The following is a 24624-nucleotide window of genomic DNA, read 5'->3' as shown; positions in this document are numbered from 1 at the left end:
ATAATAAACTAAAAAAAAAGAAAATACCAGTTTATTTCATTGTTATTTTAATTTATGTTACCCTAATGGCTAATAATCTTTTTTTTTTGTTTTTTTTTTTGTTTGTTTGTTTTTGTTTGTTTTTTTTTGCTAATAATCTTAAACAATTTTTATGTATCTATTTTGGAGAGATATCTACTTAAGGACTTATGCCCACTTTTTAGTTAGGTTAATTTTTATTTTATTATTTTTTAAAGATTTATTTATTATATAGTGTTCTGTCTGCATGTATGCTTGGACACCAGAAGAGGGCACAAGATCTCCTTACAGATGGTTGTGAGCCATTATGTACCTGCTGGCACTTAAAACCCAGGGCCTCTGGAAGAGTAGCCAGTGCTCCCTTTCTGTACCTCCCTCCCCACCCAAACTCAGGGTTTCTCTATAGCTTTGGAGCCTGTCCTTAAACTCTAGACTGGCCTCAAATTCATAGAGATCTGCCTGTCTCTGCCTCCCAAGTGCTGTAATTAAAGGCGTGTGCTATCACAGCCTGGCTTAGCCAGTTCTCTTAACCTCTGAGCCATCTCTCCAGCCCTAGACTAATTTTTATTGAGGTTTGTTGTTGTTGTTGTTTTTGTTTTTTGCTTTTCAGGACAGGATTTCTTTGTAGCTTTGGAGCCTGTCCTGGAACTAGCTCTTGTAGACCAGGCTGGCCTTGAACTCACAGATATCTGCCTGTCTCTGCCTCCTTAGTGCTGGAACTAAAGGTGTGTGCCACCACTGCCCGGCTTGAAGTATTTTTTTAAAAACAATTTTAGATTTACTTACTTAGTATATGTGAGTATTTTGTCTGCATGTATGTATGCATACCATGTGATGCCTGGTCCTGAGAAAGTTAGAAGAGTGTGTCAGATTCCTTGTAATTGGAATTACAGATGATTGTGAATCAGCCTGTGGCTGGGAATTAAACCTGGGTCCTCTGCAAAAGCAGCAATTGCTCTTAACTCCTGAGCCAACTCTCCAACCCTGAGGGTTTTTGTTGTTGTTGTTTTTTTTTTTTTTTTTTTTTTTTTGGTCTCACTGTGTAGCTCTGTCTGTCCTTACACTCACTTTATAGGATCCACCTGCCTCTGCCTTCCCAGTGGTAGGATTTCTTAATTCCTTAGTCCTATCACTGTCCTGACGTGAAATAAAATTTTGGAGGGCTGGAAGGATGGCTCAGGCGATAAGTGTTTTCCAGAGGTCCTGAGTCCAGATCCTAGTGCCCACATCCTTGTCCTTCTCAGACACTCTCACATATGTGACATGTTGACAGACACACAGAAAGAAATCTAAAAATAAATAAAAATTTGAAGTTCATAATATTGTTGAGTAGTTGGTAAAAGAAAAAAAAGTTGAGAACCACCAGGCAAACTTGGCTTTTTTACAGCCCATGAGCTATGAATACATTTTATGTTTTTTTAATTATTGAAAAAAGTAAAAATGAACTGTGTTTTGTGATATGTAAAAACTGTGTTCCATTGGTATACCAGCCATCCTTGTTTATGTTTGTGACTGTGGTAAGCAGTTGGAGCAGTGCTGCTGTTTAGTACTGCCAGTTCCACTCACTTCCCGAGTGCCACTCTCCATTCCAGTGCAAGACAAATGGCAAGGAGATGTTCAATAGCAAAACTACTGTTGTAAACCCAGACTTCAGTTGCAGCATTGTTTTTTAGGCTTTGATGCAGGCCCCAGGAAATTTCCATACTCCATAGTCCATCTCACTCTGTAGCTGATTTTCTCCCAGACCTCTAACTGGAAGTGCTGACTCTGCAGTGTCGTCACATCCACAAATACAGATGCCTAGGGAGGAGTCTAATGCATCTATAGATGCCTTCCAACTCATGGATTTTCCCAGCTAAAATCATGTGGAGCTAGCGAGATGTCTCATTGCATAACATGCCTTGCCACTAAGCCTGTCAGCCTGAGATCAATCTCTGGGACCTGCATAGCAGAAGGAGAGAACCAACTTTTGAGACTTGACCTCTGACCTTCATGCTTGTGCTGTGGCACAGTCATGCTTCTCCAAACCCCCAATAAATAAATAAAGATAATTTAAAAAATATGTTGTGCAGCTAGGTGTGGTGGCACACACTTTTAATCCCAGCACTCAGGAGGCAGAGATAGAAGAAAAAAAAAAGCAAAAGACATGATGATGATAAATATATATCAGTATTTGGCAATAGAGATCACTACAAAAAACAACAAAAACGTGAAATCTCTTTTCAGATCAGCGATGATGTATAAGCATTTACAGCTGATCTAACATTGAATCCCAAGTTAGTAAAATTTGATCCCTTCAGGAGAATTCTTTGGTTGGTTGGTTGGTTGGTTTTGTTTTGTTTTTTTTTTTTTTCATTTTTGTTTTTGTTTTGTTTTTTTAAGACAGGATTTCTCTTTATAACTTTGGAGCCTGTCCTGGAACTTTGTAGAACAGGCTGAACTCATACACCTGCCTCTGCCTCCTAAGTGCTGGGATTAAAGTTGAGCATCACCACACCCAGCTGCTTGTATTTTTGAGACAGGATGTCTTTGTGTAGTCCTGGCTGTCCTAGAACTCTGTAGACCAGGCTGGCTTTAAGCTCAGAGATCCTCCTATCTCAGCAGTGTGCCACCACTGCCCCGCAAATTCTGTTTTCTCTAGTGACCTACTTGACAAAATTATACTCACTTGTTACTATATTAACATTTTAAATGTTTTCAGGAAAAATACGGGAATTTGTGCTATGCAAATAAAACCTACATGATATCTGTGATTTTGTATATTTGGCTCCAAAGCTTAAAGTATTTGCTATGTTGCCCTGACAGAATAATAGAATTATTATCCCTTAATTTGGCTGTGGTTTTTCATTTTTATTCCTAATTCATGATTCCTTAAGTTTTTTTAAAATTATCCTTAACCTGGTGCTTTCTAGACTTGTCTCACCACAGTTAACAAGTTACAAATGCATTCCAGACCAGTCCAGCTATATGCTATATTTCATAGTCAAGGAAATTTAGAAAATATTTTGAATTATTAGAATTTACCTCAGAGGCCTTTACCTCAGTGATACATTAAATTCCCTATTAGTTTTTTTGTTTTTTGTTTTGTTGAGACAGGGTTTCTCTGTGTAGCTGTTTGTCCTGGAACTCACCATAAAGTGCTGGGATTAAAGATGTATGCCAGTACCTCCTTGGTTTATTCTAAGTTCTTGAACTGTTGCTCTGTACTTAGGCCTATTATTAGTTCCGCTAATCTGCTGATCCCCTGCCCTTCCTCCAGTCCCTGAATAAAACTATCTGCTACCAGCCCACAGGTATATCTGATAATAAATACCATAGAAAGTTTTCAAGTTTTAGACTATATATTGTTTTATATGTGTACAGGCTTTAAGTTTAAGCTTTACTAGAATTTTTTTGACAGGGTTAAGAGTATGCACTACTCTTGTAGAGGACCTGAGTTCAGTGCCCAGAACCACATGTGCTGCCTCACACTGGCTGTAACTGCATCTCCAACAGCTCTGGCCTCCAAGGGCACTCACACTCAAGTGCATATACCCGAGCACACACAATTAAAAGTAATTTTTAAAAACATTTTTTTGTTTCTTCCCTCACTTATTTGTATGTGTGTACACAGTGTGTCTGTCTGCATGGGTGAATATAGGTCAGAGGATAACAAATTTGGGAGTTGGTTCCCTTATTTCCACCATGTTCGTCCTGATGGCCTAACTCAGGTCTTTGGGCTTGTAGGCAGGCATCTTTACTGCTGAGCTATTATCCAGCCCCAAATTCTGCAACTTAGTTTCATATTATAGTCACAACTATTCTCATTATTTTTTTCCTCTGGGTAGTCATAGGAATGGCATTATAAGTTAATGAATATGTCTTATCATTCTTCTGTCTTATTTCTCTGATTCTCTGGTAAGAAATGGGTTCAGAAAAGGGTAAGAAAAGGCCAGGTGGTGGGCCTTTAATCCCAGCACTCAGGAGGCAGAGGTAGGCTGATCTCTGTGAGTTCGAGGCCAATGTGATCTACAGGACGAGTTCCAGGATAGGCTCTAAAACTACAGAGAAACCATGTCTCGAAAAACAAACGAAAAGGCTCTACTTCCAGAAAATATATGTAAAACTTAGTAAGCACTCTTTATAACAAACTGTACTAAAAATGACTTCAAAGAAATTATTGCGGTTTCTTTTTAATATGACATACTCTTTCTGAGAGAGGGTAGGGAGCCGATATGAATGAATCTACCTCCAAGTTCAAATAAACTTCAGTGATCTTCTTCAGGTGTGACAGTATATGCCCTTAATCCCAGCATTTGGGAGGCAGAGGCAGGTGGATCTCTGTGAGTTCAAAGGCAGCCCCATCTACATTATCAGGAAGACACAGAGAAATCCTATCTCAAAAAAAAAAAAAAACAAAAACAAAAAAAAAAACTTCCTGGTGATTTTTTTACCCCATGAATAGTGTTCAGGATTGAACCCATAGCCTCGGGTGCACTACACAAGCATTCTGCCGCTGTACTACATCCTACATCATTAGTCTCCAGAAGTCTTTTGTTCAGTATTGTTGACAGTGATCACCCTGGAGACGAGTATGGACCTTTGTGTGGGGTGCGTTTGTCTATGCATGTGACCAGAGATTAATGTCAGGATGTTTTTCCTCAACCACCATCATACTTTGTTTTGTTTGTTTTTGTTTTTCAAGACCGGGTTTCTCTGTGAAACATTCCTGGCTGTCCTGTAACTTTCTCTGAAAACCAGGCTGGCCTCGAACTCACAGAGATTCACCTGCCTCTGCCTCCTAAATGCTGGGATTAAAGGCTTGCACCAGCACCGCCCAGCTCCTTCATATTTTTTGAAATAGGCTCTCTCACTAGACCTAAAACTTGCTCTTTCATCTAGTCTTGTTGACCAGCATGCTCAGAGACCTGCCTGTCTCTACTCCAGCACTAGGTTTTCAGACATGTGCCTATGCCAGGCTTTTACATAGCTTCTAGAGATCCAGACTCAGGTCTTCATGCTTCTGCCAAAAGTACTGACTGAGCTATCTCAATAGCTCCATGAATTTTATTCTTGGGTAATCAGATATTTTATCCTTTATATGTCCTAAAATAATTAAGGAATTTGCCAAATAAATTGCTCACCATTACTTATATGTTTTATAAATCTCAAAAAGACAAGATTCACTTTCAAAATGTCAACAATCTTATAATGGCAACCAAGTAAAAGTCATATACTTACTAACCAGTGATATTTTGTAAGCTATTTGTGAGTAATCTCATTTTTTACCCAACTTTTACATATGCATGGAGTGAATAAAAACATTGAGTTCTTTTGCCTGAGCTTATAACTCAGTGCTTGCTTAGCAGGAGGCTCTGGGTTTGATGCCCAGCATGTATGTATTCTGGTATCCACACATACACAGAACCAGGCCTGATTGCATATGCTTGTAATCCTTGCACTCAGGCTGAGGCATGATGATTCAAAGTTTGAGACTAGCCTGAGCTATATTATTGCAAGACCAGGTGTCAGCAAAAAAGGGGAAGGGGGAGAGAGATAGAACATAATAAAAGTCATGGGCTTGCTTTGCTGTTCATGCTGTTCATGCTGGGTCGGACATGATCCAGTTACTTGGGAGGCTAAGCTTGGGCAATTAAGTGAGACCTTGGCTCAAAATACACAGTAAAAAAGGTGGCTGGAGTAAACTGCACAAGTGTGAGGGTCTGAGTTCAGATCTTCAGAACCCACATAAAGCTGGATACACTAGCCTGTGTCTATAATCCCAGTGCTTCTCTGTCAAAATGTGAAGGTGAGAAAGGAAAATTCCCATAAGCACTTGTCTGAGACTCTCAGACAAGGTGAAGATGAGCACTGACAGGCAAATTGTACTCTGATTTGTACATGTAAGCACCATGGCACATGTACAAAATATGGGGGGTTAAGTTAAAAAAGGATTGCAGAAAAACCGAGCGGTGGTTGTGCATGCATTTAATCCCAGCACTCAGTAGGCAGAAATAAGTGAATCTCTGTGGCAAGCTTGGGCTACAAGAGCTAGTTCCAGGACAGGCTCCAAAGCTGTACAGAGAAACCCTGTCTTGAAAAACCAGGAGTTAAAAAAAAATAAGAAAAGTTTGAGGAAATTACTTAGCTTCAGTTCATTTCTTTATGTTATCAGTTTTATTTATTTTTATTTTTAAGATTTATTTTATTATGTATACAGTGTTCTGTCTGCATGTTTGCTTACGTGCCAGAAAAGAGCATCAGATCTCATTATAGATGGCTGTGAGCCATTTTGTGGTTGATAGGAATTGAACTCAGGTCCTCTGGAAGAGCAGTAAATGCTCTTAACCTCTGAGCCATCTCTCCAGCTCCCTATATTATCAGTTTTTGATGTTAAATAAAAACTATCAAAAGTTTTCTAAACTTTGTCTGTGAAAAATGTATTTTAAATCATTTTGTTTCTTTTCTCACTGTTGTGTAGATGAAACCAGCTTGTATAAAAGCCCTCACTCGTATATTTAAAATATCTGATCAAGATAATGATGGCACTCTGAACGATGCCGAACTCAACTTCTTTCAGGTAACTGTCTTTAGCTTCAGATTAAGAATGGTTAGATTAGCAGTATGCTACTAGCAACCTGTTTTCTTATCTGCAAAGCGATCACGTTCAACTATTAAATCTTAACGTATGAAAAGCCTATTATGCCTAGGAACTGAGACTTTTTTGATAATTTGGGGTTGTGGTATTCAGTGGGTGTGTGAAGAATGATGAACTCTGAAGCGCTGTGCTTTCTGGATTTTGTATTATGTGACCACACAAAGACTGTATGTTTCTGAAAGAGAACGAGGAGTGCTACAGGTTTCTTTCTTCAAGTAGGACATACTTTGCTTAAATAATAGGAAATAGAGATGACATTTACTTGTTTATTTTGGTTGAAGCACTTAGTTTTTTTAAATAAGCACTTTTATATTTGTGTATTATATGATGGTTTCTTTTTACATTTATTTTATTTTATGTTTTTTGCTAGAGAATTTGTTTCAATACTCCTTTAGCTCCTCAAGCTCTGGAAGATGTCAAGAATGTGGTCAGAAAGCACTTAAGTGACGGTGTGGCTGACAGTGGGTTGACGCTGAGAGGTAGGGGATGGCTTCTTCATCACTTTCTCCTCAGGGGCCTTACATGTAGGGCCAACACTGCATCAATCGTATTTCTGCACATTTCCCACCCCTTTAAATTTAATATTTCCAATTAGTATTATACATTAGGGAAATGTTAGTATTGGTGGGAGATTATTATCTTTATTGTCAGTATAAATTAGAGGTAGGGATATAAGTTAGATTAGATATGCAGACAATATGAGGGAAAGATACATACAACAAGCATGTTACATGTTATATGTTACATGTAACAAGCATGCTACATATTAAGCTGTCTTTAGGCAAAAATTACTTTTAGGGACTGTGCATATGAGTCAATTTTCCAATTGTAGTGTTTCTTGTTGAGTATATTGCTGAGTTATGATGTTGTAATTTTAAAAAATGCCATGAAGAAAAGTCACATTGTGCAACAAGGCTCACATAGGAGGGTTAATGATAGAGGAGAGAGAAGGGAGCAGCGAAGGGGGGCAGAGACCAGACCCTGGGGACAGGAGTGGCAGAAGACAAAGGGGGAGAGGAAGAGAGAGGGAGAGAGAAAGAAGGAGAAAAAAAAAGAGACTGAAGGTGAGCAGTAGCACAGGTGCACAGGAGGTGCTCTTAGTGGCTGCAGCTGAAGTCTGTCCTGTCAGGACCCTAAGGGCAGGCCAGTACAGATGCCTGAATACTAACATATGCTATAATAAAAAATGAAATTAAAGCCCAGACTTTTCCATTATAGAAGTAAGCGAGGGGGCCTGTACATCATTCTCATTTGTTTTCATCATGTGGCTCTGGCTGTCATTGTGCTTCTTTAGATGTTACTTTGTCTCTTTTGTTCGTTGCTTGCTCTTGCAGAGCTGGGTGTTTATGGGAAATGAGTCTGAAATGAGCTCTTCCAGACATTTGAGTGCTCACAAATCCAGCTCACATAGTATGCTTTCCTCCCTGCCATAGTTAACACTCTTCACATCAATTGTATTTACTGATTTACTTTATTTCAGGTTTTCTCTTTTTACATACACTTTTTATCCAGAGGGGGAGGCATGAGACTACTTGGACTGTACTTCGACGATTTGGTTATGATGATGACCTGGATCTGACGCCTGAGTACTTATTCCCCCTGTAGGTACCTCAGCTTTCTGATTTATCTCACTTGCCAAGTATTTTTAAGTTTTATTTTGTTTATGCATAATTTTTAAGTGCCTTGTGACTAATTTAGAATTATAGGCAGTTTCTCAACTTTGGCACTCTGACATTTTGGAACAGAGAATATTTTGAGTCTCTCTATTTAGCTCTAGCTGTCCTGGAACTCACACTGTAGACCAGGCTGGCCTAGAACTCAGAGATCTGCCTGCCTCTGCCTTCCAAGTGCTGAGATTGAAGGCATGTGCCACCATGCCTGACCAAAAAATTGTTTATTGTAGAGATTGTCCTGTCCTCTTCACTATAGGATCATGGTGAGCAGATGCTTAAATGACAGTAACACCTCTTCCTTCAGTGGTGACAAGTGAAAATGTCCTCTCATAAGCAAAATCATCCACAGTTGAGAGTTGGTACTTAATACAGCACTATGTAATAAGCACTTTTTGTTTCTCTTTCCTTTTTGTTTTTTGAGACAGGGTTTCTTTGGGCAACAGCTCTGGCTTTTTGTAAACCAGCTTGCTCTGTAGACCAGGCTGCCCTTGAACTCACAGAGATCCCTGTGCCTCTGCCTCCCAAATGCTGGGTTAGAGGTGTGAACCACCACCACCTGACTATTTTTCTTTATCTATTTATTTACCTAGTTGAAATTTTGTTGTTTTAGGGTTTCCACTGTGTAGATGAGGCTGGCCGTGAACGGCCTTTGCTTTTCAAGTGTTGGGATCACAAATTTGTGCCACCACACCCAACCTTACATGTCTTTTGAAAAACTTTTATTGAGAACAGAGGGAATAAAGATACTGTGTAATCATAGTTTTAGAGTCAAAAAATGATGCTTCCCCCTCCCCTTTTGGGTTTTTTTTTTTGTTTGTTTTTTTGAGGCAGGATTTCTCTTTGTAACAGCCCTGGCTGTCCTAGAACTAGCTCTACAGACCAGGCTGGGCTCGATTCCCCATCACTTTTATGGCCTGTTTTTAATTCATGTTCAGCATTTTTTCACTGAACAACTGATGTGTGTAGATATTTTCCTTTGGTAATACTGTTTGAGTCTTACATATTTAAATGCGGCCTCAATGATGCCCTCTTAGGAGAGACTGGTTGTGGGTGCCTTTTCTCTCCTTTTGGGAATTGTGGTCTGTCATAATTGGGCCTTGATATCTTCTGGCCTTTTTTTCTTACCTTTTACTCATATTTTACCTTCAAGGTACCACTTCTCTGTCTAAGAATCACACCTCCAGCTATATGTATAATTGATTAGATTATTGGTCCAATTCTATATTCTAGGTTGAAACTTAAGGAACCGAATGTCAGCTAAAGTTCAACATAGTTTTTCAATACATATCCACTACATACATACATGCTGAACGGTTGAGTTTATCTTCCCTATGCTGTTATGTGATGGATACATTCTGCAGGAGATTATTCTTACTGTGGGGATGCATGTTGAGTGTGACATCAGAAGAGGACATTGGTTTTCCTGTGCCGTCATTCTCCTACTCGTTCTCTTGAGATTGGTTTTTTTCTGAATCTGGAGCAACTCTGGCAGCCAGTGAGCCCCCTCGATAAACTTCTTTCCATTTTACTCTGAACCTAGCCCTGGGGTTATAGGTGTTTATGTTACGACACCCAACTTCTTATGTGGGTACTGGAGATTTGACCCCACTGAGCTATCTCTTCAGTTCCAATTATTACTTCAAAAATTTTTTATTTGTATGGATATTTTGCCTGCATGAATGTCTCTGCACCATGTGTATGCTTGGTGCCCACAGAGGTTAAAAGAGGGCATCTGATACCCTGGAACTGGGATTACAGCAGATGGTGGTTAGCCATCATGTGGGTGCTGGGACTCAAACTGGGATCCTCTGGAAGAGTAGTCTTACATACAGCCTGATCTTATGGAGGCGTTTTCTCAATTGAGGCTCCTCTCCAATAACTATTGTGTCAAGTTGATGTAAACTAGCCAGCACATCTAAAAATAAAAATTAGCGGTGGTGGTAGTATGCTCCTTTCCCCAGCACTGGTGAAGCTGAGACGGTGTTCAGAAGAAAGGAAAAGTGTCCGCTCAGCACCCCACGATGACTTCTCAGACCAAGTTCTCAGCACAAAGATTTATTTGCCCCAGAGGGACAGAGGGCAGGGATGGGATAAGAGACAAGGAGAGGAGATGGAGATTGAGGGAGAAGGGAAAGAGGGCAGAGGTATTTGTCACAGAGGACAAAGGATTGCCTCTGCATAGAGAGGTAACAGATGTGGTACATAGGAACATGGCAGTTTATAAAGGTATAAGGGGAAACCCGGCGTTAGGATGATGTATCTAATTTTAACTGGGCATGTTAATTAAGTGAGCCAAATGGGGCTTCTGATTGCTGGACTTCAATACTTTGATAGATGGACCTTGGTAGTTAGCTCAGGAGAAGGAAATGGAAGCTAGAAGGACCTTGGTGACTAGCTTTAAGAAAGTAATATAGGGACTGGAGGGATAGCTTAAAGGTTAAAGCACTAGCTGCTCTTCCAGAGGACCTGGGTTCAATTTCCAGCACCCACATGGCAGCATACAACAGTCCGTAATTCCAGTTCTACACAGTGTGACACCTCACACACTCATACAAATATACATGTAAGCAAAATACCAGTGCAGATAAAATAAAAATAAATTGTTCAAAAAAAAAGGAAATTTTAAAAAAGAAAAGGAATGTAATCTGCCAGATTTCAACAAGGCAGAGGGAATGGAGAGAGGGCAAGGTTTGCCAGAGCCACATGCTGGAATGAGCTAATGTCCCTTCAGAGTCCAGGGTCATTTTGGTCTGTGTAGTTCTGGGCCAGTCTTGTCTTAATAGTGACATCCTGCCTCAAAAATAAATGAACAAACAAATGAAAAACTCCAAAGCAGCAAATAAACAAAAATAATTTTTAAAAATTCTAAAGTAGAAAGCACCTAACCTTTGACAGTTGTTAAATACAACTCATTACAATGTTGCCAGAACTCACAGAGATCCGCCTGTCTCTGACTTCCGAGTGCTGGGATTAAAGGCCTGTGCCACCACTGCCTGGCATGAGTATTTATATATATTTTATGTATGTGAGTGCTTAATTTTCATCCATACCAGAAGATGGAATCAGATGCCATTACAGATGGTTGTGAGCCACCATGCTGAGGATTGAACTCAGGACCTCTGGAAGGACAGTCAAGTGCTCTTAACCATCAAGCCACCTCTCCAGCCCCAAATATATTTTTATAAATTCACAAAAATATAGTCTATTACCAAAAAATAAAAAAATCCAATGAAAACTTAGAACTAGAAGACAATTACCTTTATGTTCATTACCTACACTCAGTCCTTCCCTATCCCTAATTCTGACTGACCATTTCTTGTCTTCTTCTGCATGTTATATTGTACCCACCTGTACATTTGTTTATATATAATAGGGTAAGAATTCAACAGTCAAACTGTAAAATCTGCTGATTGTGGTGATGCATGCCTTTAATCCCAGCATTGGGGATGCAGAGGCAGGTGGATATCTATGAATTTGAGGCCAGCCTGAGTTATAAGAGCTATTCCAGGACAGCCAGTGCTACACAAAGAAATTCTATCTTGAAAAACAAACAACAGTAACAAAAAACAGCTGCCCTTTTACATGTGTGCTGGGGATGGAACTCAGGTTCTGATGTTTTTATGACAAGAATTTTAATGACTGAGATATCTATCTCCCCAGCCCCTATCTTTAATATTTATTTATTTGTACGTGTGTCATATGTGTGACTTTGGCTTATATGTATGAACATGTTTATGTATGAGGGCAGGTATGTGTCATGCTACATGTTTGGAGGTCAGAGCACATTGTTAGGTATTGGTCTTTGCCATCTACCATTTTTTTAATTCAAATATATATATATTAATACATTTATTTATTTAGTTGATTAGTTAGTGTGATCAGGGGATTACGGACACCTGCACCTGTAACATCTTTTGGCCCCTGTTTTGTTGTTGTTTGTTTTCAAGACAGGATTTCTCTGTGTAGCTCTGACTGTCCTCAGACTTGTTCTATAGACCAGGATGGCCTCAAACATAGAGTTTCACCTGCCTCTGCCTCCTGAGTGCTGGGACTAAAGGCGACCATTATCTCGTTGTTCCCTGTTTTTTTAAACATGGATATTGTTGATTCAAATTTAGTTTTCAGACTTGCTCAGCAAGTGCTTTTAGTCATCTCCTGGTACCTTTCTAAATATTCTGTGTGTGTGTGTGTGTGTGTGTGTGTGTGTGTGTGTGTGTAAGAGAGAGAGAGAGAAAGAAAGAGAGAGGGAGAGAGATTGGGTCTAATTTTGTACAGGCTAGCTGAAGATACCCTTGAATGCTTGATCCCCCTGTCTCCACCTCTTGTGTGCTTGGATTATAGACATATGCTATGACTCCCAATTTATGTTGTTCTGGGAATGAAGTTGAGGGCTTTGTGCATAGACAAGCATTCTACCAGCTGAGCCACATTCCATCCTATAATAGGGATTTGTAAAGTTGTTATTTCAACCTCCCTAATAATATTTAGTAAAATATGTATGTGTCCCTTTGTAATGGACATTATTAATAATTCTTATGAAGAATGCCATAACTACCCCAGAGACTTTTTTCTGAGAATGTCTATGTGACTTCAGAGATGGTATCTTTGCTCATGCTGCCATCCCACGAAAATACTTGTTTTAACTATTTTATTCAGTTTTCATATTAAATTTTAATATTTGATTAATGATTTATTCTTAATTTTTTCATCAACAGGCTAAAAATACCTCCTGATTGCACTACTGAATTAAATCATCATGCATATTTGTTTCTCCAAAGCACCTTTGACAAACATGATTTGGTAAGCCTTTGCCTGCAGTTTTCCAAAGTACATGGTCGAATATTTTTCTATGAGTGGTTTTCTTTTATCCTTTGAGCTACCCAATGTTTATGAGAGAGAGAAATTGGGTTTTCAACCTGAACACCAGAACAAGAAAGCAGCCAGCCACTGTGACTCTTCTTCTACCTCATTCTGAAAATGGCAATCCTGCCTCCAGGAATCTCATAATGAGACTGTGTGTGAGAACTGTCTCTTCCCTTCTTCTAATCCTCTTTAGTGCTGGGATTAAAGGCCTGAACCACTACCACCTGGTTTCTATGGCAAACTAGTGTGCCTACTGTGATTAAAGGTGTGTGTTACCACTGCCTTTTCTGTAAGGCTGACCAGTGGGGCTGTTTTACTCTCTGATCTTCAGGCAAGCTTTATTTATTATTTTGTTTGGGTTTTTTTTTTCTTTCTTTTTTTTTTTTTTTCTGTTGTTGTTGTTGTTTTTTGAGACAGGGTTTCTCTGTAGCTTTGGAGCCTGTCCTGGAACTACCTCATGTAGACCAGGCTGGCCTCAAACTCACAGAGATCTGCCTGCCTCTGCCTCCCAAGTGCTCGGATTAAAGGTGTGCGCCACCACTGCCCGGCTGTTTTGTTTGTATTGTTTTTTTTGTTTTGTTTTGTTTTGTTTTTTTGTTTTTTGTTTTTCGAGACAGGGTTTCTCTGTAGTTTTAGAGGTTGTCCTGGAACTAGCTCTTGTAGACCAGGCTGGCCTCGAACTCACAGAGATTCACCTACCTCTGCCTCCCGAGTGCTGGGATTAAAGGCATGCGCCCCCACTGCCCGGCTGTTTGTATTGTTTTTAAGGATGAAAAAAAAAAAAACTAGTTTTCTGGTAGACTGTTTCAAAATGTGAGGAAATGTCTTTTTTTTTTTTTTTTTTTTTTTTGGAGACAAGGTTTTTCTGTGTAATAGCTCAGCCAGACCTTGCTGGCCTTGAACTCACAAAGATCCACCTGTCTCTGCCTCCTGAGTACAGGGATTAAGAGTGAGCACAATCACTGCCTGACTTGAGGAAATGTCTTAATAAAATAAATAAAAAATTCTTATTTGGGGGCTGGAGAGATGGCTTAGAGGTTAAGGGCACTGGCTGCTCTTCCAGAGGTCCTGAGTTCAATTCCCAGCAACCACATCACAAGCATCTGTAATGAGATCTGGTGCCCTCTTCTGGCCTGGAGGTGTACAGGCAGGAGAAACATTGTTAAGTAAATAAATCTTTAAAAAAAAATTTTTTTTTTCCTTATTTTGGCTTGGGTGGTTGTGGTACACACTTTTAATCCCAGCACTGTCTGGAAAAATAAACAGAAAAACATAGAAGAAGTTCTTATTTTGGGGAAGTTTTTCTGTGCAGCCCTGGCTGTTCTGAAACTCACTCTGTAGACCATGCTGGACTTGAACTCACTTAGATCCACCTGCCTCTGCTTCCCAAGTGCTGGGATCAAAGGTGTGTTCCACTGTGCCTGGCAAAAGTCCTGGCAAAGTTTTACTAGACGGGGTAGCTTGTTTGGGGATTTTTCTGTCGGGTATCTGAATGTCAATTTCCTTCCTTAATGTGTCTTCAGGACAGAGACTGTGCTTTGTCACCTGATGAACTTAAAGATTTATTTAAAGTTTTCCCTTACATACCTTGGGGACCTGATGTAAATAACACAGTGTGCACGAATGAAAGAGGCTGGATAACTTACCAGGGATTCCTTTCCCAGTGGACGTGAGTATAGAGTTCACCTCTTTGCTGTTGCACTTGTCATTTTGTATGTCTGTTGAATTTAGGAAATCCTTCAATCCTAATTTCCCTCTAAGCAGCATAACTCTGAGATGAACTATGGAAGTTTGTGAGTTTTTGAGACGTTGCTATATTCTTGTAGGAAATGGTAGCATTACGTCAAAATGAAACTAAATTTTATACTTTTTATTTGATTAAGGAAATTGGAGCTGTTGTTACTGTCAGCAAATGGAGAGCAGCATGCTTTACTGGGCACTAGAGTTTGTATTCTTTGTTTTAAATGATTTTTAATTCTCTATAAAAGTTAATAAGGATATGTTTAAAACCTACTTAGAGCATGGTTGGCATTGTGCCAAGAATGTGTAATGACTTCTCTGTTCAATATGATGTCATTATTATTTTAGCATTGCTGGAAACTTCTTTTTTTAGATGAGGTAGATGTGTTGAGGAAAACCAGGCTTCTCCTTAAGGAAGGGTACCTAAGGCATACTCTACAGCATTCTCTCTCTCTTTCTCTCCCTCTTCTCTCGGCACCACCGCTCCTCCATCTCTGTCTCTCTCCCTCCTCCCTTCTTTTCCTTTCCCCTTCCCTCTCTACTCCCTCCTTCCTCCCACTGCCCCCTTCTTCATACCTTTTTTTTTTCTTGGTTGTGAGCCTTTAACAGCTGAGACATCTCTTCCACCTTGTCTCCCTTCTCTGAGTCCAGGTCTTACCTATCCCGAGCTGGCCTGGAATTTACTATGTACCTGAGATTGACCCTGAACTCCTAATCCTCCTGCCTTTACCTCATAAGTGACTGGGATTTTAACCTTATTTTATGTGCTGCTAGGGATCAAATTAAAGATTCTACCAACTGAGCTACACCCCAAACTCTTCCATCCCCCAAGTATATAAGAAGGATCTATTTCGGGTACTCTCAGGAGGTATATTTTGCTTTTCTGTCAAACCTTTTCATATCTGCTTAGGTTTTGTCTGGTCAATGTACACAGGACGTTATGTTAGCCTGGGAAGCAGATAATACGGTATGATATCCGTGGTGTAGGTTGTGCCAGTATTCATCTGTGCAGCAGTTCATTGCATAGGGCTGCCTTCTCCGGCAGGTGGAATGGAGGAAGTCCCCCTTATCCTGTGGTTTTCTACCAGCTTTACTATGGGAATGGCAGTGTAGGGAAAGTTATGATCGGAGAGGCTGGGGAGATAGCTCAGTTGGTAAAGTGCCTAGAAGGACCTGAATTTTATTTTCAGAACCCATGTAAAACAGTACAGATTTGTCATGTCCTTATCATCCGCTCAGTGAAGGTGGACGCAGCAGACAGATTCCTGAACCTCACTGGCCTTCAGCTTAGCTTTCTTGGGAAGTTCCGATTAGTGAGAGACTCTCAAAAAATGAGGTGAACAGCTCCTCTGGCCTGCACACATGTGGACACCCACCTTTACACTTCCTTACATACAGACACATACACACAGAGTCATAGTTGAACACATAAGACAATAGAGCAACCTGACAAATATTATCTGAAACCTAACAGTGGGAAAATTTTTTTTGAATTATTGGAATTTTTTTGTGAATGTTCATTTAGGACATAAACCTTGTTAACTTCCTGGTTTTAGGCTCACAACCTACTTAGATGTACAGCGTTGCTTGGAGTATTTGGGCTATCTAGGCTATTCCATACTGACGGAACAAGAGTCTCAAGCTTCAGCCATTACAGGTAAGCATATAAGGATGCTATTCAGTGATGTGAGATTCCCCTCTGTGTACTGTGATTACCATTGATGAATAAAGAAACTGCTTTGGACCTATAGCAAGGCAGAACCTAGGTAGGCAGGGAAAGCTAGGCTGAATGCTGGGAGGAAGATGGGTGGAGTCAGAGAGATGCCATGGAGCTGCCACCAGAGTCAGACATGCCAAAACTTTTCTGGTAAGCCACTGCCACGTGGCAATGCACAGATTAATAGAAATGGGTTAAATTAATATGTAAGAGCCAATAAGAAGCTAGAGCTAATGGGCCAAGCAGTGATTTAATTAACAGTTTCTATGTGATTGTTTTGGGACTGAGCAGATGGGAACCAACAAGCGGCTCACTTCCTCCTACAGTTCAGCTCATGCCTATGAATTATTTTTTAACTCCAGTTCGGGGGCTAGGGGTGTGTAGCTCAGTTGGTAGAGTGCTTGCCTAGTGTGAATGAGGGTTTTATCCCTAGTGTGTGCTGTATAAACTGGGAATGGTGATGCATACCTGTAATACCAGCAAAATTTCAGTGCCATTCTCAGCTACAAATCCAGTTTGAGGCCAACCTGTGCTATGTGAGAACCCTCTCTCAAAACAAAAACAGACCTGGACAGATGGCTCCGTGGAAAAGAGCCCTGACTGTTCTTTTTTTTTTTAATATTTATTTATTTATTATGTATACAGCATCCCTTCCATGTATGCCTGCAGGCCAGAAGAGATCACCAGACCCCATTACAGATGGTTGTGGGGAATTGAACTTGGGACCTTTGGAAGAGCAGGCAGTGCTCTTAACCTCTGAGCCATCTCTCCAGCCCCATGCCCTGACTGTTCTTGCACAGGACCTTTGTTGGATTCTCAACACCCCCATGGTGTCTCATAGACATCTGTAACTATTCCCAGGGATCCAGGATTCTCTTCTGACCTCCATGACCACAAAGCACACACATACATAAATGCAGGCAAAACACCCATACACATAAATAAGTTTTTAGATGAACAAGAACAAAACCATTGCATTGAACAGAAAAGCTATGAGTACTTACACCGGGTCTGCACAACATTGGTAGGTACCATCTACCTCAGGGTTTTTTTTTTTGTTTTGTTTCTCTGTGACTTTGGAGCCTGTCCTGGAACTAGCTCTGTAGACCAGGCTGGTCTCGAACTCACAGAGATCCGCGTGCCTCTGCCTCCCGAGTGCTGGGATTAAAGGCGTGCGCCACCGCCGCCCGGCGACCTCAGGGGTTTGTGAAGTCTCACCTTTCACTGAGGATATGTAGGTAGTTAATAGTTGCTGGGAGGAGGAGAAGACATTTTCTTTAGTGGTGTGGCCACTGACAAGAGTGAGATGCCATTCCCTATAAATAACTCCTCATGTTCCTGTAAGCAACACTAATGAGTCATAAGAAAACAAAAGCATGAAAATGAGGCTGGAGAGAAGGCTCAGTGGTTAAAATCACAGGCTGCTCTTCTAGAGGTCCTAGGTTCAGTTCTCAGCATCTACATGGCAGCTCACCTCTGTCTGTAATTCTAATTCCAGGGGATCCAACACCACCACACAGACATACGTGAAGGCAAAACACCAATGCACATGAAATAAAAATAAATCAATTTTTAAAAAGGACACGAAAGACTGATCAGAAAGGAGAAGGGGATCAGTGAGGGGAAAAGAAATGAGAGGGAATTGGGAAGGATAAATATCATAATGTACTATGTACATGTGTGAAAATGAGACATTTATTTATTTATTTATTTATTTATTTATTTATTTATTATGCATACAATATTCTGTCTGTATGCCTGAAGGCCAGAAGAGGGCGCCAGACCTCTTTACAGATGGTTGTGAGCCACCATGTGGTTGCTGGGAATTGAACTCAGGACCTTTGGAAGAGCAGGCAATGCTCTTAACCACTGAGCCATCTCTCCAGCCCGAGACCCATTATTATTAATATATACTGATATAAATGTTTTAAATGGATTTAGAAATATGAACAAAGTTATCATGAGGCAAAAAAAAATGAGAAGAAATCATTTTCAAATATTGCAGAGTGAAAATAAACTCATCTCATTCTATGTCTTTATTAGTTTTGCTCATGACTTGACAGTTTCTTTTTATTATTTATCAAAGGGGTTAGAGTTCATTTGCTTCTTTTCTGTTCTCTGGTACTCCAATGATGAAAGTGAGGAAGAGGTCATCCTCAGCTACTAGGGACTTGGACGCCAGTCTAGGTGACATGAAATCCTGCCTCAGACTTTCTCCACCTACCCCATCCCCAAAAGAAAGAAATATAGTGCTTTATTGTGCTGATTGCATAGCTTTGACTTTGTTTTGTTTTCTTTTTTTTTGTTTTGTTTTTTGGTTTCTTGTTTTTGTTTTTTTTCTGTAGTTTTGGAGCCTTTCCTCCTGAAACTAACTCTTGGAGACCAGGCTGGCCTTAACTCACAGAGATTTGCCTGCCCTGCCTCCCGAGTGCTGGGATTAAAGGCCTATACCACCACCACTGGGCTTTGTTTGTTTGTTTGTTTTGAGACAGTTTTTCTGTGTAGCCCTGGCTGTTCTGGAACTCACTCTGTAGGCCAGCCTGGCCTCCATCTCAAAGATCTGGTGGGATTAAAGGCTTGGACCACCACTCAACATTATGCTTGTTTGTAAAGCAAACACTTCTAAAAGTGAAATGCAGCAATACCTAATTTTATAATTTATAGATTGTGGGGGAGAGGCTTAGTGAGTCTCAGTGGTACGTGTTCATGTTTTTGGTTTTGTTTTGTTTTTAGTAACAAGAGATAAAAAGATTGACCTACAGAAAAAACAGACTCAGAGAAATGTGTTCAGATGTAATGTAATTGGAGTGAAAGGCTGTGGGAAAAGTGGAGTTCTTCAGGCTCTTCTTGGAAGAAACTTAATGGTGAGGATTGTCAGAATATAATTTTTTCTAACAAATATTTATAAGTTTACTAAAGTTTTTGTAGGCGTTATCCCTTTTTGGTAATTATTAGAAGTTATTGATCGGTCTACTTATATTAGTGCTATACAATCTAAACTGTAACAATTGGTACACCCAGAACTTGGAGTCTGAGGCTAGACTTGGAACATAGCTAGTTCTAGGTCAGTTTGAGCTACTTAGTGCAAACAAAGTAACAGTAATCCTGTTGAAATATCTGTCTTGCCCAGGACAGGCTCCAAAGCTACAGAGAGACCGTGTCTCTGGGGGGGAAAAAAAGAAAAAAAGAAATATCTATCTTGCTTCATTGGTGTTAGCTGTCTTTTAGAAAATCAGTGTTTAGATAGAGATTAAATGACTGCACACATGAAGGCACCTAATGGAGTATGGCATGAAGTTCGTTATCAAATAAGTGCTGATACTTAGTTCTGACTATTTCCTTGACTAAGAATACTGTTTACATAGGGTTCTCATGTGAGACTAGATTGCACTATGAGAATTGTCAGCAGATGGCTCCGGAGTCTGCTTACTAATCCCGTTTGCTACCTCTTCAGTTACTGCTTTTACTTTATGCAAAATAAATGCACCTTTTGTATAAGAAATATAAAACCAGTATCCTGTTGTTACTGATAAACAGCAATCTAGAGAGGGATGAATGTGTTTTTGTTTGTTACATACCCACACATGGACAAAGGTATGTGCTAATGAAGTTACTTTAATATTTTATTTTTGGTTCTGTTTTTAGAGGCAGAAGAAAATTCGTGATGATCATAAATCCTATTATGCAATTAACACTGTCTATGTATATGGACAAGAGAAATACTTATTGGTAAGATCTTCTATAATAAAAGACCTAAAGTATTGGGTACATTTTTAAATGAGTCTGAAACAAATTAGCTTTCATTTAATGGCTGTGTATAGAATGTATGTGATACTTTTCATTTTGGTTTACTCATTGGAATATTAATTCCATTGATTCTGTGTAATGAGTACGTGAGTATACATAAAGGTGGAACTATGAACTTTTTTGTTAGCTACCCCATAATAAGAAACTCAGACAGGTGGCACACACCTTTAATCCCACCACTTGGGAGACAGAGGCAGGTGGATCTCTGTGAGTTCGAGGCCAGCCTGGTCTACAGAGTGAGTGCCAGGACTGACTTCATAGAAACCCTGTCTCCAATAAATAAATAAATAAATAAATAAATAAATGGAAGGAACTCAGACAGGTGGCTGGAGAGATGGCTCAGCAATTAAGAGCTCTGACTGCTCCTCCAGAGGACCTGGGTTCAATTCCCAGCACCCACATAGCAACTCACAACTGTCGTAACTCCAGGACCCACCCAACACCCTCATGCAGACAGACATACATACAGGCAAAAAACAACAATAAAAACAAATAAATTTAAAAAAGAAAGAAAGGGGGCTGGAGAGATGGCTCAGCAGTTAAGAGCATCGCCTGCTCTTCCAAAGGTCCTGAGTTCAATTCCCAGCAACCACATGGTGGCTCACAACCCCCTGTAATGAGATCTGGTGCCCTCTTCTGGCCTTCAAGCATACACACAGACAGAAGATTGTATACATAATAAATAAATATTAAAAAAATAATAAAAAAAATAAAAAAGAAAGAAACTCAGACAGAAGGGAAACAAAACAAACCTTCCCCCCCTCCCCCTTTTTTTTGCCACTTTGATTTTATAAATCTGCAGTTGGGGGACTAGAGAGACCATGTACTCCTCTTGTAGAGGATCCAAGTTTGATTCCCAGCACTTCCATCTGGAAGTTCACAAGCACCCTGTGACTCCAGCTAGGAATCCAGAGCCCACTTCTGGTCTCTACAGGCATCCTCATGTACATGCACGAACAGTCACTCTTACCCATCTCCATTCCCCACACCCCACAAACAAGGAAATCTTTGGTTGGTTGGTTTTGGTTTTTATTTATTTAGATTTATTTATTATTATGTATATAGTGTTCTGCCTACATGTACACCTTTATGCCAGAAGGTAGCACCAGATCTCATTACAGATGGTTGTGAGCCACTATATCATTGCTGGGAATTGAACTCGGGACCTATGGAAGAACAGCCACTGCTCTTAACCACTGAACCATCTCTCCAGCCCCCTGGTTTGGTTTAGTTGTGTCCTTGGTTTGCCTTGAACTCACTATGTAGGCTAAGCTGGCCTCAAGCTCACAGAGATACACTTGCCTCTGCCTCCTGAGTGCTTTTGTTTTTTAATTTTCTTTTTAAGTTACTGTTGTTTTGCTTGCCACAAAACCTGATGGCCTGAATTTGATCCCTGGAATCCCACATAAAGATGGAAAGACAAAACCAACTTCAAGAGTTATTCTCTGATATTCACACACATGCAATACATAGGTGTCATCCATGCTAGTAAACTAATTACGTCAAAATATTAACTTTAAATTCTATTATTATTGGTTAGAAATTAGTATAAAATCAGTGCTGGTTCTTGGTGGTTTATCTATAATCTGAACCAGGCTTATGTGTTTATCAGGGAGGAATATAGAAGTATAAAAGTATATGAAAGCCGGGTGGTGGTGGCGCATTCCTTTAATCCCAGCACTTGGGAGGCAGAGGCAGGTGGATCTCTGTGAGTTCGAGGCCAGCCTGTTTTACATGAGCTAGTTCCAGGACAGGCTCCAAAGCTACAGAGAAACCTTGTCTTGAAACAAAACAAACAAACTATATATATATATATATATATATATATATATATATATATATATATGAAAAGAAAAAATAGTGGTGAAATAGAGTAGAAAGGTTATATGTTCTCTTTGGGTACTATGGTTTCAGTTTCAGACTTGGTTCACAGTAGATTAACTGTGTGATGAGACAAATTTCTAACCAAGTTGTATTCCTATGAGGAGCATTTAACAAATAAATATTAGAAAACATCCACAGTGGTAGCACTCGCCTTTAGTTCCAGTACTTAGAAGGCAGAGGCATGTGGATCACCAAGTTCAAGTCATCCTGGTCTACAGAATGAGTTCCAGGACAGCCAAGACTACACAGAAACCCTGTCTCAAAACAACAACAACAAATAAAAGCACCAAAAATAATAATCATAGTCATAATAATCAGAATACATCCATGCTTCATTTTTGGAAATAGTTTCTCAGATAATCACATTAAACAAATGTTATGCATTTTATGATATAAAATTTTACTATTTCTGATAAAGGTTCTGTAAGTTTTTATTAAATCTCGTTTGCCTCGTGTAGTTTTAAATATTAATACTCAGTAGGCATTGCTGACTATATTATTCTTATGTTCTTTTGAATCATTTTCCATGTTTTGGAATACGCTTGCTTTTATGTTTTATTTGAAATTTGTCAAGTTACTTTTATATCAATATTGTGATGCTTAGTTTCCCATTGTCTTTTTGTTTTTACAAGCTGCACGATATTTCAGAGTCGGAATTTCTAACTGAAGAGGAGATCATTTGTGATGTTGTATGCCTAGTATATGATGTCACTAATCCCAAATCCTTTGAATACTGTGCCAGGATTTTTAAGGTTTGTTTTTATGGCCATGACTAATTGTAGCTTCATATAGGATTTTCAGAATCTGCAGTGTGGTGTTTCCTAGTCAGAAAATAAAACAAAATAGACTGCAGAGGGCTTTCTTCTTGTTGTTGTTTAGTTGGCTTTTAAAATATATGCATCTATGTGTCCTTATTTCATTCTACACTAATAAAGTCCTGGTCATAGGAAGTAACATGTTTTTATCTACATGTGACTTCGGTGTGTATTTCTGATTGAGAACTTTTGCATTAATATAAGGCCTTCTTAGCTGTTAGGAATGCAAAGGATTATATATATTGCCAGTTACCCAAAGAATAACAACCAGAACAAGGGAATAAACCAAAGGTTTGCAAAATGTATCATTTGCTTTGAGGCTATCAACAAGAGTCAATAGGAAGAGAAAGCTATGTGTACAAAAGTATTTATCATAATATTGTCTTTAATATCAAAAACTTTGAAAAAATCCAAATAACTAACAGTTGAAGAATGGCTTTCCAGAAAAGATAAATATCTTGTGAGATATTTTGCAAACACTAAAAACAATTATCTTAAAAAAATAAATAAATAAAAAATAAAAACAGTAATCTTCATTCTACAGTACAGAAATGATACAACTATATATTTTTAAATGTGTACAGCATAACTGCAGCTATATGTATATAAATGTATGTGTGGTAAAAGTATAGTGGCAATATAAAGAATGATTTTTCCAGTATAGAAAATAGATATATATTTTAACATGTTAAAAATTACTGTCACTTGTGTTGGAGAGATGGCTCAGAGGTTAAGAGCACTGACTGCTCGCCCAGAGGCCATGAGTTCAATTCCCAGCAACCGCAGCCATCTGTAATAAGATCTTGTGCCCTCTTCTGGTATGCAAGCATACATACAGACAGAACACTATATACATAAAAAATAAGTAAAATCTTAAAAAAAAAATTAGAGTGACTCTTGAGAATTAGGATAGATCTGTTTTGTCACTCCAGAAAAGCAGTCCTGGTCATGCATAACAACAGGAGACGGCCCTAGTGCTACCAAACTTTGCTTCTCACTTCGTTTTCTGCCTTTGCAATTATAGTTGCTTTGCCTGTCTTGGGAAGTGTTTTTCATTTACATCTAGTTAAATAGTAATTTTTGAATTTGCCATCCATATTTAATTTCATTTTTTTATTCCATAGCAACATTTTATGGACAGCAGAATTCCCTGCTTAATTGTAGCTGCAAAGTCAGACCTGCATGAAGTTAAACAAGAACATAGTATCTCACCTACTGATTTCTGCAGGAAACACAAAATGCCTCCACCTCAAGCCTTCACTTGCAACACTGCTGATGCACCCAGTAAGGATATCTTTGTTAAATTGACAACAATGGCCATGTATCCGTAAGTACTTGCTCTGTCTCATTTTCATGTTGCATGGTTCATAGTAACATTGCATGCCATTAGCCATGAAAGATGTTTGTCATGTAGACATTCATTGTTCAGCAACAGAAAGAGACTTTGTAATGAGAAGGGATAAATTTGAG

General features: G+C 39.3%; 1 protein-coding gene across 6 annotated transcripts in view; it reads left to right on the top strand.

Annotated features, from left to right (window-relative positions):
* Positions 1 to 24624, top strand: part of Rhot1 (ras homolog family member T1) — a 72285-nt gene that overhangs the window by 32429 nt on the left and 15232 nt on the right. For all 6 annotated transcript variants that reach the window (XM_041664749.1, XM_041664746.1, XM_041664744.1 and 3 more), the window contains exons 9-18: positions 6479 to 6577; positions 7026 to 7134; positions 8136 to 8256; positions 13044 to 13128; positions 14715 to 14860; positions 16488 to 16588; positions 19382 to 19512; positions 20294 to 20377; positions 22972 to 23091; positions 24279 to 24481. In XM_041664749.1, coding sequence (XP_041520683.1) covers positions 6479 to 6577; positions 7026 to 7134; positions 8136 to 8256; positions 13044 to 13128; positions 14715 to 14860; positions 16488 to 16588; positions 19382 to 19512; positions 20294 to 20377; positions 22972 to 23091; positions 24279 to 24481 — 1199 coding nt within the window. The remainder of the gene's footprint in view (positions 1 to 6478; positions 6578 to 7025; positions 7135 to 8135; positions 8257 to 13043; positions 13129 to 14714; positions 14861 to 16487; positions 16589 to 19381; positions 19513 to 20293; positions 20378 to 22971; positions 23092 to 24278; positions 24482 to 24624) is intronic.

This window comes from Microtus oregoni, unplaced genomic scaffold (assembly GCF_018167655.1).
Source record: "Microtus oregoni isolate MIOR12 unplaced genomic scaffold, Mior012 000015F_ref0000493, whole genome shotgun sequence".
Taxonomy (NCBI): Eukaryota; Metazoa; Chordata; class Mammalia; order Rodentia; family Cricetidae; genus Microtus; species Microtus oregoni.
Note: the sequence above shows the minus strand (reverse complement) of the source record. Positions and strands in the feature narration are given on the sequence as shown.